This window comes from Entelurus aequoreus, linkage group LG09, assembly GCF_033978785.1.
Source record: "Entelurus aequoreus isolate RoL-2023_Sb linkage group LG09, RoL_Eaeq_v1.1, whole genome shotgun sequence".
NCBI classification, from domain to species: Eukaryota; Metazoa; Chordata; class Actinopteri; order Syngnathiformes; family Syngnathidae; genus Entelurus; species Entelurus aequoreus.
In genome coordinates, this window is record NC_084739.1 from 22,003,338 (window position 1) to 22,017,306 (window position 13,969).

A 13,969-nucleotide genomic window follows, 5' to 3' on the forward strand; every position below is an offset into this window, starting at 1 on the left:
CTGGGAACGCCTCGGGCTGGACGAAGTGGCTGGGAAGAGGGAAGTCTGGGCTTCCCTGCTTAGGCTGCTGCCCCCGCGACCCGACCTCGGATAAGCAGAAGAAGATGGATGGATGGATAAGCAAACATCTCGGCGATGACCACTGAATGTTTTTACAATCACCACACGCATTAAGAACAGTGTTTTTTTTGTCCAGGCTCTGATCTTGCATTTCCTGCTTTGGTCCAAGACGACGTCATCTCCAGCAAAACATTTCAAATTCTGTACAAGAATGAAGAGGTTGTTGTCAACGATGTGCTCGTCTTCAAAGTCATGATGCTGCTGGATGAGAATAAGGTAGGTTGTGTAGTTTGGTCACATAGAAACATCATTTGTTGTTGCATCTGCCCCATAGACTGTATATGACAATGGACACACAATCTTCTCTTACTCGGTCCGTATTAAAACTAGGCCAATATTTTTAGGATGAGGTTGCTCCCATCCTGCAAGCATCTGTGCTATAGTATGGATGGGAACGGAAAACTGGTTGTTGTTGTTGAGAATCGTTTTCCAGTGTCTCGATTCCTGGGAATCTTTTGCCGATTGTGTTAACGATTCCTGTAGGTGGGTAGATAGATAGATAGTACTTTATTGATTCCTTCAGGAGAGTTCCCTCAGGAAAATTTAAATATAACAACACCACGCGTGGCGCCAAAGTAGCCTGAACCCTCAAAAGTTATTCACTGGAAAGGATGACATCAGGGCAACTTACAATACTTGCAAAGTGCATATTGCATTAAAGGGAGGAAATAATACCAGAAATATTAGGGTTAACTGCATATGATAACTTTGAATGAATGGTGCTTTTTCAATCCCCCTTGAGCTGGAAGTGAATCTTCATTAGCAGCAGTGGCACATGAGCACTTTGTCTTCTGTTAATGCTGCAGGTAACTAACAATGCATACCATGTTAGCGCTTCATTGTATAACATGAGATTATTAACTTTAAGCGTGTAATTAGTTTTTCTTATGCATTACCTGACAAGTCAGCATCTGATTGGCTCAGAGGCTGCACGCCTCCCATCTGTCTGAGAAGTATTCTCCATAACTGGAGAAAATGTAATTAGTCAAGAAGACCTTTACTGAAAAAGCAGATATGGTTATTTTTCTGCAAACTATTGGCTAATGTTCATAATTGATGGTTGCAAAATTGTACAATGCACTATTTATTGGACTTGGTTTTCTCGTATTTGTCACTGGTTGACAAGTATATACACTTTCATATGTTCTTTTAAAAAGAATCATGATATTTCAATTTTAAAAAGATTTGCAACATGTCACTAAACATTTTTGTGTAATTGTCACAGAATAATATAGGTTTTATTTTGTTTATATCTACAGTGGAATATATATTTTATTATTATATCAGTTATTTTTGATACAAATTATTTATTTCTGGGGACTCCCTGTACCCTGGCACCTTATTGAGGCTGTGGGCCTCTTAGGACCTCACTGTTAGGTTTGTCCACTTATGTTTCTTCAAAACTAAACAAAGTTGATGGTAATCAACCTGAATGTTATCCTTTTTTCCAAATAAGAATCATTAAACAACCAAATCGTTAAACAGAATCAAAAATAGAATCTGAATAATAAAAATCCCTATGTTTTTAGTTAAGGATGTACTGATAAATGGTAATAGTGATAGCCATGGTAAAACTCCAGACGATTAGTTTTACCGTTTTAAATTAAAATTATCGAAAAAAACATGTTTGATAAACTCAGAGGCTGACTGGTCTCAGATCGCTAACATAAATACAAACATGAAAACAAGTGACATTAACATCTTTCTGTATTAGGAAACAACATACCCCAGTCTAAACTTATATAAACACAGTGCTGTCTGAGCAATTAAGCTATTCAATTGTTCACATTGAACCTACAAGCTGTATTCTCTTAGGACAGAGTGATCATTCTATACTCAGAAGGAAATAGAGACCAAGGTGTTTTACCATGCTTTCAATGACCGCTGACCAGAGGAGAGTGCCACAACACCCACCAAAAATGTTATATAATAATAGAATCGATTCGTTGCTCATTTTTCATTTAAATAAATCCTAAAGTGCTACAGCACAAACCAATAATTAAAACATTGAAAGCTTGTCGATTATTACAGATAAAACACTAAGACTAAAACACTATCAGCGAAGCATAAGAAACACAAAACATGCAAAATAGAGGGTTTTCTAACTGTGTCTTTTTACTTTAGTTATTTAAAAAAAAATAACTTGTTAAAAATATTTCAATGTCTGTATTAGCACATTCAAAACTACTGTGTTAATAATGATAACCATGATCATTTTGGTCATGATAATTGTGATGTGAAATTTTCATATTGTTACATCTGTAGTTGTAGTGAATTGTCCGTGCTCTTGCGGTCACGTTAAACGCTGTCTTCAGGAATCAATTTACTGCAGATTAGTTCAATCAGTATGAATTGACACAGTTTTGGTTCTTGCTTCTGAATACAGTTGTTCCTTGTCTATTGCTGTTAATTGGTTCCAGATTTGACTGGGATAAAGAAATTGCTGCAAAGAAGAAACATTATGAATTGAACACTTTTTTTTTAAACATTATGAGAGCCCTCTAGACATGAAATAATACTCTTTAGTCACTGTTACACTCTTGAGCCAATCAGTGGCCACAATGCAGAACAGCACGCTCTGATTGGTTTGGTCTCTTCTAGTGGCAAGTACTACTGTAGTATTGATATTTTTAGTTAAAATCTATTTTATGCTATAAAATTCTTATTTTAGCCGAAAAATTTTGTGGAATGTACTTTAAAAACATGATAATATTATTAAAAAATCTGTGATGTTGTGAAGCCGCAATATTTGAAGCGCGATGTGGCAAGGGACGAACGTATTAGTTTTCTTCTACATATACTGTACATTTGAGACCCGTATTTAAGTCAGAGTGGATGACACTCAAAATATTTACTGACCTTTTTCTAATGCTATATAGTCAACAAAAATTTGGGAAAAGGTATTTGATAGACATGAGGGGGCAGCAGAGAGTTGTTCAGAGATTACATCCAAGCAAACAAATATAGCTGTATAATATAGCTGTATCAGCTGACTGGGCCAAATACAGATGACATTCCTTGTTTCCACACTGGATGCCTCTAAGTACCTTTTTAAACCTCAGGTAGAAGAGTTGCTCAGTGATATGGATTTCCAGCTTCTTCTGGATCTGTACTTCACTGATGGAGATTACACGTAAGTGTTGATAACGTCAGTTACAGTGCAATTGTAATGTAGGCTATTGTCCTCTGTGCTAATGATGTATATGTTCTTTGTGTTTCCTATCTCTAGACCAGGTGACCCGAGCTCTTTACAGAACATTAGTGGCCGCACACTTCGTTTGCACTTGAGCCTTCAGCGTGGCATCCACCAGCACATCAATGTCATGTTTGACTACTTCCACCTGTCTGTCATGTCTGTAGCCATCCACGCCTCCCTAGTGGCATTACATCAACCACTTATCAGGTAAAATTGCAACATAACTCAACAAATATTATCAACACACAAATATTTCCATTTAAACATGTTACTGTTTTAAAGGGGTATAACGCAGCTTTTGAATTTTTTCCTTTCCTCTTTTGCCTAGTTTTCCACGGCCAGTAAAAACCACGTGGCTTAATCGCAATTCTCCAGCACAGAGCAAAGACTCTGTCATCCCGCCTTTAGAGAACGTTGTGTTTGGCAGCAGTTATGTCAAGCAAGTTTCGACAGACGTACGTAAAAAACCCAAATTATTTTGTTAGTAATGTCATAGCCTTGTGTGGAAAGTTGAGTGAGCTCAGCAATTTATATTGTCTTCTATTTTGTATTCTGGTCCTGCAGGGAAGGTCATTCCTGGTATCTGACCACTGTGTACAGCATGCCCTCAGCCTCCACCAAAACCTCTGCTCCACTCTCCTATTAGCCTACCAGGGCCTGTTTGACTACTTCACCTCCATTACCAAGGACCTGCCTTCCTCCCATCGTATGGAACTAGGTAAAATACATTCCTGTTGCTCATCCATCCGCAATCCATGTAATAATTGCTTTATAACATTAATCAAATAGTTTATTTTGTCCTCTGCCTCAGCTGTTTTTTTGCATACATGCTCATATTTTGTATCATGTTTTTCAGCAATGATATTTAGTTAAGTCATATTCTCATACCATTTCACCTAAATAAAAATGCTGTGTATTCACAGACCAATCAAAAGTATTTAATTTCATATTAATTAAATGCCCTGTTAGCCCAGTAAACAAAATCCAAATCATGACAACTTTCAAGCACAGATAAGGTTATGTCTTAAAAATACAATGGCTTACAAAAACTAATCTGCACTCGTGGATAGATACTAAACTATCACAAAAGGACAAAGTAATAAAAGGTTAAACATGCCTATATGTGCAATCTTACTAGCCAAGCCCAGCATGCAAGTCCTTTATGAGAGAGTACTAAGAAGACCCTATCCCCGAAGTCAAAGGCACGTCTACATAGGTATGTCCTACCCTCACCATACCTTAAACCAGCCTGCCTTTCTCTCCTTTTTCCTCTTCACTCCAGTTCTCTTCCTGTAGGAACAAAATTGCACTGTCCACGTCAGTGTGCTGATAGAATTCACCTGCTGCCACCTTTTTCCTACTATGTCTTTATCCACATTTAAAATCTGGTTATTGCCTTCACCTCAGCTTTTTCAAACACTGTCTCTGATCTCACCATATTATCTAAGAGATAGTCTGCTATACTTTTTTTCACACCAGTATTGTCTAACACATCGTTCTTCATTCTCATATCTTTCTCAGACATTTGTAGTCACTAAATAAGGTACAAAAGTAATCACAAGTGTGATACTGTTCCATGTCTCCTCAGAAAAACTTGACTTGGAGGCCCGTTTAGTTGAGTTGTGTGAGCAAGTGAAGGTAGGATCTGCTGAATAATCCAACCATTTTCTTTGCTCTCATGATGACAAACATGTGTTTGCAGTGTCACATCACATTGAGATTACAGACCAAATGCCTTATAAACTAATATCTATTTTAATCTATTTGTAACATTTGGTTATCATGTATTATTTTGATATTGGTATGTGTGACTCAGGTTGTATCCCGGTGGGTTTTTTCTTATTCTATAGCAAAAAGCAGAGTCTCCCGATGAGTTGGCAGAGCTAGTTAACATGAATCTGGCCCAACTCTGCTCTCTGCTCATGGCTCTGTGGGGACAGTTTATGGAGGTTGTATCGCTGCAGGAGAAAGTTGCTGCCCTTCTGGCTGTCGAACACCACACACTAAGAGTGAGTTCAAACTTCATAAATACAATAGGTACTTAAATATTAGAGGAGTATCCTGGAATAATGTTATCTCATAAAACTTTCTGTTGTTGGAGAATGAAACTTAATCTTGACTTAATTAACACCCGTTGTTGTTTCAGGTGAGGCGATTTGCTGAGGCTTTCTTCTGTCTTGAGCATCCAAGACAGTCTGCTTTGGCCTATCAGGAGTTACAGTATGTTCCAATGACTCATCTGTAATACTAAAATGATATCCAATTATTGGATACCATGTTTTCCCCCTCTGACCTCCTGTTATCTCCTTTCTTGTCAGTGCTCACAGTCACCAACAGATGACTAACGCCATCAAAGGTTCCAGTTACTTTCTTTCTTTGCCTCCGCTTCCAGTGGAATGTGCAGACCTGGATGGTGACGTCAGCTCTCTCCCTATCATTTTTGAGGATCGTTACCTAGATTCGATCACTGAAGGTCCGTGAGAAGTAAAGAGTATTTAAATAGACTGAATGGTTTTAAACCAGATTTATTTATTTTTGTATGTTCACCAGATCGGGATGGACCTTGGCTGGGCTTGCACAATACACGGACGGGCTCAGTGCTGAGCAAAACAGACAAATTCAGTTCTAAAGACTGTGTTGCAGCAGCCAGCTCTTTACCACCTGATTCCCAGTGTGCCCCCTTAAATAAGACCTGGTCTGACAACTTTGATCCACCTCCAAAATCCAAAGGCAAATCTGTTAAACTGAAGAAAAATGCAAAGACTGATAATTCCAAGAAGCTCATCAGACATGGATCTAAGGACTCGGTGGTTTTGGTGGGTTATAAGAACCTCAAAGCTCCTTTCACTGACCCTAGCACCAAGTACAAGGAAGGGGAGGCTCCCCTGAACTTAGAAGAGGACCAAGATGCCTTGCAGGTGGACTCTATTAGTTGTTTACAGAGTAGTTCTTATTCTGACCTTGTTGCCTCATCAGCACACTTTGTGCAGAGTGATGTTGATTGTGTCTCGAATGACAATAGATCTTCTACAGTTGCTTGTCTTCAGACAGGCACTGGCACTGTCTCTATGTGCCAACAGTCTCTGAACAAGGATGACGATGGTGACCATAGTAACCAAAAGCTGACGCAGTGTTTTGCTGAACCTAAGCAAATTGAGGTTAAACCAAGACTGAATAACCAAAGTGGCAAAATCACAGTTGTTGGACCATCTCAGACTGAAGGTGCTATTAAAAGCAATATTCCAGATATTACACAGACAGAATGTGACTCCAGTCAGTGTGTGGTCATGACAACACAGCATAGCCAGCATTCCTGTCTGGTGTCAGTACAGGTAAAGAGTGATTGTATCAGGCTGCCCGATATAGCAGCCCCGAGTGCCTCTTCCCGCCTCTCAGACTCAGGAATCGAGAGTGAGTCCAGCTCCTTTGCAACTCAGCATGTTTCAGGCTCACAGTCTTGTGTAGGGCTCGGTGTGGTTGAATCATCTATTGCTGGCCCACAGCCCGGGATGACCCCTGTGAGTTCTACACATAGGCCTGTTCAGTCAAGTCCAATACAGCAGCCTGGTGGGGCAGCAGAGTTTCTTCATTCAGAAGATACTTCTACTGCCAGGGGTGTTCAGTCATCGCTCACTTCCATTAACTCCTTGCCGTCAGACGACGAAGGGGAAGGTTCTGATAGAGGATCTGGTGGAGGTGACGTTTTTTGCAGGCGGTCCAGTATAGTGGTCCAGGAGCAGAGTGTTGTGTTCTCTGGGGATAACGAAAATAAAACTGTCACTGATGCTACAGTGGTAGATCCCCAACTTGTAAAACCTATATTCGATTTGGAAATGGACCCCAAAACGCTCGGTAATCCTGAAGTCAAACTGGAGGAGGCAGAGGCCAGTAAAGAGTCTCGAAGTGAACCTCAAACTGCGTGTCACTCAAGTAACTCTGCCACCAGTAGCACTGATCTGGTAAAACGCGGCATGGTAGAGAACTATTTTGGCTCATGCTCCAGCACAGATGTGTCCGAGATTAGTCCAGTGGAGACTTCTGCAATCACACTGGGAATACAAACAGGATCTCAGGTTGAGGAGGACGAGGACGAAGGCGATCATGAAATGATTGAGAATGGCTACTACGAGGAAGGAGATGGCTACGCTTTTGTGAATGGTGTAGCTGATGAGGAATCTACCAGTACTGGAGACACAGCTGGTCAAGAGACACGTCTTTTGTTTGAACATCTTGACATCGGCCATGTCCACGAAGAGCAGGATTTATCTAAAGCTCCAAGATGCTCCAATCCTGCCTCGAGTAGTGCTGGACAAAGTGCAGGAAGGCGTCATCGAGCTACCCCTGTTTCTTGTAATCTGCAGTGGTACGAATGTGCATCTACACCACAGATGAAAGAGTGAGTTGTGTCCCTATATACTACACAAGGCTTTAAATGCATAAACATGCTCTTAATAAAATGTGATCATTCAGGTTTATCAAAGCTAAGGAAGAAATGAAGCAGTTGAAGCTTCCAGGCTTCTTGTACAGTGAAGTACCAGAGCTGGCATCCAGTGTGCCCTACTTCAGCTTAGAGGAAGATGAAAGCTGTGAAGAAGGCATTCATCTCATAGTTTGTGTACATGGTTTGGATGGTAAGCACCGGTTTCTTGAGAGCATGCTTTTTTTATTCGAGTCTGTGGTAGTAATCCAAGATACTTGTGGATGTTCCTCTATATTGATCCAGGCAACAGTGCAGATCTGAGATTGGTAAAGACTTACCTGGAGCTTGGGCTGCCTGGTGCTCGTATAGACTTCCTAATGTCGGAGAGAAACCAGGTGATTGTATAAATTTATCACTATTCAGTAGTAGGTTACCATAGATTCATCTGCCTTGGTTGCTAGCTTTCAGCCCTGTCTGCTAACATCTTCAAAAGTGGTAAAACAAGTGGAACTTCTCCTCTCACTATGTCACAAATCATTATATTGTGTTTTATACTTTTGTGTGGTTTTACTGGTGTCCCAAATGGGTCTGGTCACCCCCCCTTACAAGCTACGCTACTTCAAGATGACAACTTTGATAATTTGACATTTCATCATAGTGGCAACTATAAAATAACCTCGGCCTTATCTCAGTTGAAGATTTCTGTGACTTTGGACAAAACAAAATGGCTGCATACTATGGTAGTGTCCATTCATTCTTATTGTTTCCTTGTTTTGAGAGATCACGTCAACATTACTGCATCCTCCCCTATTATAAGCACTTACTTTCACAGATTAAAGACAGACTCAAAAGATGGTAACTTTAAGCGCAAATGTTTAGTTATATTATTGTTATTGCTCTCAGGAAATGTTGAGACTAATCCAGGCCCTGATACACCTACACAATGTTTTACACCTGCGGATTTTAAAACTAGATCTGGTTTTGGGATTATTCATATCAATGTTCGGAGTTTACTCCCTAAACTTGATATGATAAAGATCTGGATAAACTCAACAAATGCTGATATTGTAGTCTTATCTGAGACTTGGCTTAAACAATCTGTGCTTGATAAAGATATTTACATTCATGGCTATAATGTCTATCGTACTGACCGACAAAGAAAAGGTGGCGGAGTGGCCATATATATTAAGCAGAGTTTTGATGTTAAATTAGTCCTGTCTGAATCAGTAAGTAAAGAACTTGAACTGTTAGCACTTGAAATTGAATTAGCTAGAAATCACCACATTATGGTAGTGGGGTGTTATAGGCCTCCATCTGCCCCTAGTAATTCTATATCTACTCTTGTGAAGCTTCTGTCTCAACTGAAATACAATGCAATAGTGATGGTTGGTGATCTGAACTGGGACTGGCTCACATCTGTGTCAGACTCTTTGAAAGCACAGTGTGAATCTCTAAATTTAACACAATTAATTAACTAAGCTACAAGACCTAATCCTAAATGCCCTCAAAAAGCTACACTCATTGACTTAATTCTAACAAATATGCCCTTTAAATTTGTTGCATCTGGTGTTTTCCCTAATGATGTGAGTGATCATTGTGTGATTGCAGTAGTGCGAGACACAAGGATTCCTAAAAGCAAGCCTCGTCTTGTTGAAAAACGTAATATGAAATTATTTGAGATGCAAGCTTTTTTACATGACTTGCATCTTTTTAATTGGGATAGAATTGCTCTTTTAGATAATGTTGAACTGGGTTGGAAATATTTTCACGAAAACTTCTTGAGTATAGTGAACAAACATGCCCCTTTTAGAAAATTTAGGGTTAAAGGTCGTGACAATCAGTGGTTTACATCGGACCTGTCAGATGTATTGCATGAGCGTAATGCTGCTTGGGCCAGGGCACGCAAGTCAGGGTTAGAAGCGGATTGGTTGAATTTTAGACAATTAAGAAATCAATTTACTTCTCTCATTCGGAAAGTCAAATCAGAATTTTATTTCTCCACAACAACAGAAAACCTCAAACACCCAAAGAAGTTTTGGAAAATCATCAGATCTTTGTCCGGCTGCTGTAATTCAGTCAATCTCCCACCTAGTATACTTGTTGATGGTGTCAGAGTAAGTGACAGAAGAGAAATGGGTAGTCATTTTAATAATCATTTTATTTCCTCTGGTTTGCTCTACAATTCTGACAACTCTACTGAAGTTCCGCTAACTCCGGAAAGAACCGTTGAAAATACCCAGGTTTTTAACTTTACGCCCTTTACCACAACAGAGGTCATGAGGGCTCTAAAGCAACTTAAACCTAGAAAGCCAGCTGGCTCAGATAAATTGGAGCCGATCTTTTTAAAGTTGGCAGCTGAAATTATAGCTGAACCACTGACTCACATTTTTAACCTTACTCTAATTTCAAATGAAATCCCTTTGGATTGGAAATCTGCCCTTGTAATCCCCCTATTAAAAGGAGGTGACCCTAGTAATCTAAATAATTACAGACCGATCTCTAAACTCTCTGTTCTGGCAAAAGTGCTTGAATCCCTTATCAGTGAACAGATAAAAGACTTTTTGGACACCAACTTTATCCTGTCACCATTTCAGTCAGGTTTTCGCAGAAATCACAGTACTGTTACTGCTGCTATGAAGTTTATAAATGATGTAACTGAAGCTCTTGACAAGAAGCAGTGCTGTCTGTCCCTCTTTATTGACTTTTCAAAGGCATTTGATACTGTTGATCATGTCATTTTAATCAAACGTCTTTCAGCTATTGGTTTTTCTCAGCAAGCAGTTGGATGGTTTGCAAATTACCTCACAAGTAGAACTCAGGCTGTTCAGATAGAAGGTTCCTCCTCGGACGTACTGCAAGTGAAAAAGGGTGTCCCTCAAGGTTCTGTGTTGGGCCCATTATTATTCACTATTTACATAAATAATCTTGGACAGAATATTCCGAACTCAACTTTCCATTTCTATGCTGATGATACTGTCATATACTGTACAGCACCCACTCCTGCTGAGGCCTTTAAATATCTACAACATGCATTTGACAGAGTACAAGAACAACTTTGCTATCTTCAACTGGTTTTAAATGCAGAGAAAACAAAGTGTATGTTCTTTACCACATCAAAAACTGTAAGATCAGCACTGTGTGAGAACATTTTAACAAGAAATGGGCAACAAATTATGTTAGTATGTGCTTTTAAATATTTAGGATTTTTAATTGATGACCACTTGAGTTTTAAGGAGCACATTCAGTATGTTGTAAAAAAAAACTGAAACTTTTACTGGGATTTTATTATAGAAACAAGTCTTGCTTTTCTTTTACTGTGAAACAGAAATTGGTGGAAACAACCTTCTTACCTGTTATTGACTATGGAGATGTGTTGTACATGAATGCTACTGCTGGTTGTCTCCACAAGCTGGATAGTGTGTACCACGGTGCACTGAGATTTATCACCAACTGCGCTCCCCTTACTCACCATTGCGTATTATACTCAATGGTTAACTGGACATCTTTATGTGCTCGACGCCTCAATCATTGGTATGTTTTCATCTACAAAACCATTCTGGGTATCACTCCATCTTATCTGTCTTGTCTTTTAACAAAGAAACAAGGAAGTCACAATCTTCGTTCAATGAATGTTCTGCAATTTGTCGTCCCCAAAGTAAGAACTGAACTGGGCAAGAAAGCATTTAGGTTTTCAGCAGCGAAGGCTTGGAATAACCTACAATCGAATATTAAACTTCAAACCCTTGTTACGTTGAATGAGTTTAAAGCTTCTGTGAAAGGACTGCAGTCTACCTTGTCTGTATGCACATGTGTTATGTGAGCAAGTTTTAATGTCGTAAATGTGATGTTTTATATATTTGTTTACTGTTTTTAATGTAACCTTGCTGCTGCCCTCTTGGCCAGGTCTCCCTTGGAAAAGAGATCTTTGATCTCAATGGGATTTTACCTGGTTAAATAAAGGCTAATAATAATAAATAGATGCATAGTGGCTTTATAGTTGCATACTTGCTTCTGGGCTTACTGGTGTTTTTATCCCCAGAATGATACATTTGCTGACTTTGAGTCAATGACAGACCGACTGCTGGATGAAATAGTCCAGTATATCCAAATTTACAACCTCACGTTGTCAAAGATAAGGTAAAGTGCATCCAACTAAAATAACTTTTTAAGTATTTTTAAGTTTTGTTCAGTCATATGAGTTATGCTATCATTTACATTCTAACTTGCTTTTGTCTTATTTTAGTTTTGTGGGCCACTCACTGGGAAACCTGATTGTTCGCTCTGTACTGACCAGGCCCAGGTTTAAATGTTACCTGAGCAGGTTGCACACCTTCCTTTCCCTTTCTGGACCTCACCTTGGCACACTCTACAACAGCTCTGCTTTGGTCAATACAGGTGAGTGACAAAACATGTTTGACATTAGTATTAGTTGTACTAGATAGGATGTTTTATATCATATTGTGTCCAGGCCTTTGGTTTATGCAGAAGTGGAAAAAGTCAGGGTCACTGCTGCAGCTGACATGCCGTGACCACTCAGATCCTCGACAGACTTTCCTCTATAAGCTCAGCAAGAAATCAGGTTCGCAGTGGGGGTTTTTTAATCACATGCTTTTGTTAGTATGTACAGAATGTGTGACAGTATATATCTAATTACTGAACTGATTTGTTGTTACCTGCAGGTCTGCAGTTTTTCAAGAATGTGGTGCTGGTGGGTTCGCTGCAGGATCGCTACGTCCCTTATCATTCAGCACGAATTGAGATGTGCAAACCCGCATTAAAAGACAAGCAAACTGGTGAGATGAGGCACTATTAAGAAAAACATGTTAAGACTGTTTTGTTCCTGTTTGACTCTTGAACATTTGAATGGTAGTTTTTCACCTACCTTTTAGTGAGAGACGAAGGTGGTTTTCTTCTTGTTTATATTTTTACAATTTATGGTAAGACACCAAGTGACAAATTTTGTCTGTCAGGTCCCGTGTACGCTGAGATGATTGAGAATCTGCTGCTGCCCGTACTTCAAAACAAAGACTGCAATCTCGTGCGATATGATGTCATCCACGCGCTTCCCAACACAGCCAATTCTCTCATCGGTCGCGCCGCCCACATTGCTGTTCTTGATTCAGAGATCTTTCTGGAGAAATTCTTCCTTGTTGCAGGCCTCAAGTTTTTTCAGTAGAACTGCATGTGAACAACAGAATGTAGAGCTAATACCTCACTGCATCTGAATTGTCCTCCAATGACCATTCTCGGACTGTCACTTAGTTTTTAACTACTAATATTAACTTTTTAATGGAATAGATGTATTACACATTATTTTTTCCTTGTTGTTTCGATTGAAATGAGTTTGTATGGAGTTAGTTATTTTTCTACTGCCGTTTTTTTGCTGGGGAAGAGTTTTTGACAAGTTTTCAGTTATCTTTTCAGTGTTATTTATGTATGGTTCTGTATATTTTATTGAATTAATCCAAATAATTTAGATGTTGAAAAGAATTATGAGCTGCTACAATGTTAAAACGACAAGTCTGCACATAGCGTCACCATTTCGAAACCTTTTCCACCAATTTTTCTGAGATATTGCATCCATTTGCACCACAACTGCATTTTAAAAGCTTTTTGTACAGAAAATTGTCATTTGTACAGGTTACTTTTATATTGACTATTTTCCATCTTTTTTTAAAAGATTGGATTTGAACTAGCAACGTTGCTGCTCGGACTTTAAATAGTGAGTGTTTCTAATCCTTTATGCAGCAATGTGCACTTATACCGACCGCGTTGTTGGTGAAACAAAGCTACAGCATAACGGTTTGTCGCAGGGATTGTAAGCAGTCCTCGTCGTTTAACGGAAAGCACATTTGAGTTTTAATATTGACTTGTTTGATGAAAAGTGTTTGATTGGTAACATGGATGTTTATGTGATTTTAAACTGGAAAGTATTGCTTGGAATATGATAAATGTTTCTTGGACAAATGTTTATATATCATATTGTTCTATTAAAAATGATAATATAAAACTTGATTTGAGTTGGTTTTTTTTTGTAAAGATAATAGTGCAAAGTGTTCCTTTACCAAAACATAGCCAGGAAATTGTCTTTATAGCAATGACCTGAGATGCATGTGATTTGTGGACAAAATTACATGTTAGTTAGTCAAACAATCTAATTTTAGCCCTCTGCAGCTGAGACTGCTCTACGCCTAGTTCATTCTGTGGTGGCGATGTATTTACATTTTCAATGT

General features: G+C 39.0%; 1 protein-coding gene across 2 annotated transcripts in view; it reads left to right on the forward strand.

Annotated features, from left to right (window-relative positions):
* The window catches only part of fam135a (family with sequence similarity 135 member A), a 26,918-nt gene extending 13,184 nt beyond the window's left edge, over window positions 1-13,734 (forward strand). The window contains exons 4-21 of one of the 2 annotated variants that reach the window (XM_062058316.1): window positions 197-336; window positions 3,183-3,253; window positions 3,350-3,523; window positions 3,645-3,771; window positions 3,881-4,034; window positions 4,455-4,532; window positions 4,905-4,954; window positions 5,167-5,325; window positions 5,463-5,536; window positions 5,635-5,789; window positions 5,867-7,712; window positions 7,787-7,947; window positions 8,040-8,131; window positions 11,776-11,873; window positions 11,980-12,131; window positions 12,205-12,315; window positions 12,416-12,529; window positions 12,707-13,734. In XM_062058316.1, the coding sequence (XP_061914300.1) occupies window positions 197-336; window positions 3,183-3,253; window positions 3,350-3,523; window positions 3,645-3,771; window positions 3,881-4,034; window positions 4,455-4,532; window positions 4,905-4,954; window positions 5,167-5,325; window positions 5,463-5,536; window positions 5,635-5,789; window positions 5,867-7,712; window positions 7,787-7,947; window positions 8,040-8,131; window positions 11,776-11,873; window positions 11,980-12,131; window positions 12,205-12,315; window positions 12,416-12,529; window positions 12,707-12,912 (3,962 nt within the window). In that variant the 3' untranslated portion in view covers window positions 12,913-13,734. The remainder of the gene's footprint in view (window positions 1-196; window positions 337-3,182; window positions 3,254-3,349; window positions 3,524-3,644; window positions 3,772-3,880; window positions 4,035-4,454; window positions 4,533-4,904; window positions 4,955-5,166; window positions 5,326-5,462; window positions 5,537-5,634; window positions 5,790-5,866; window positions 7,713-7,786; window positions 7,948-8,039; window positions 8,132-11,775; window positions 11,874-11,979; window positions 12,132-12,204; window positions 12,316-12,415; window positions 12,530-12,706) is intronic. The other variant, XM_062058317.1, reaches the window with a different exon arrangement.
* Window positions 13,735-13,969: the final 235 nt, after the last annotated feature.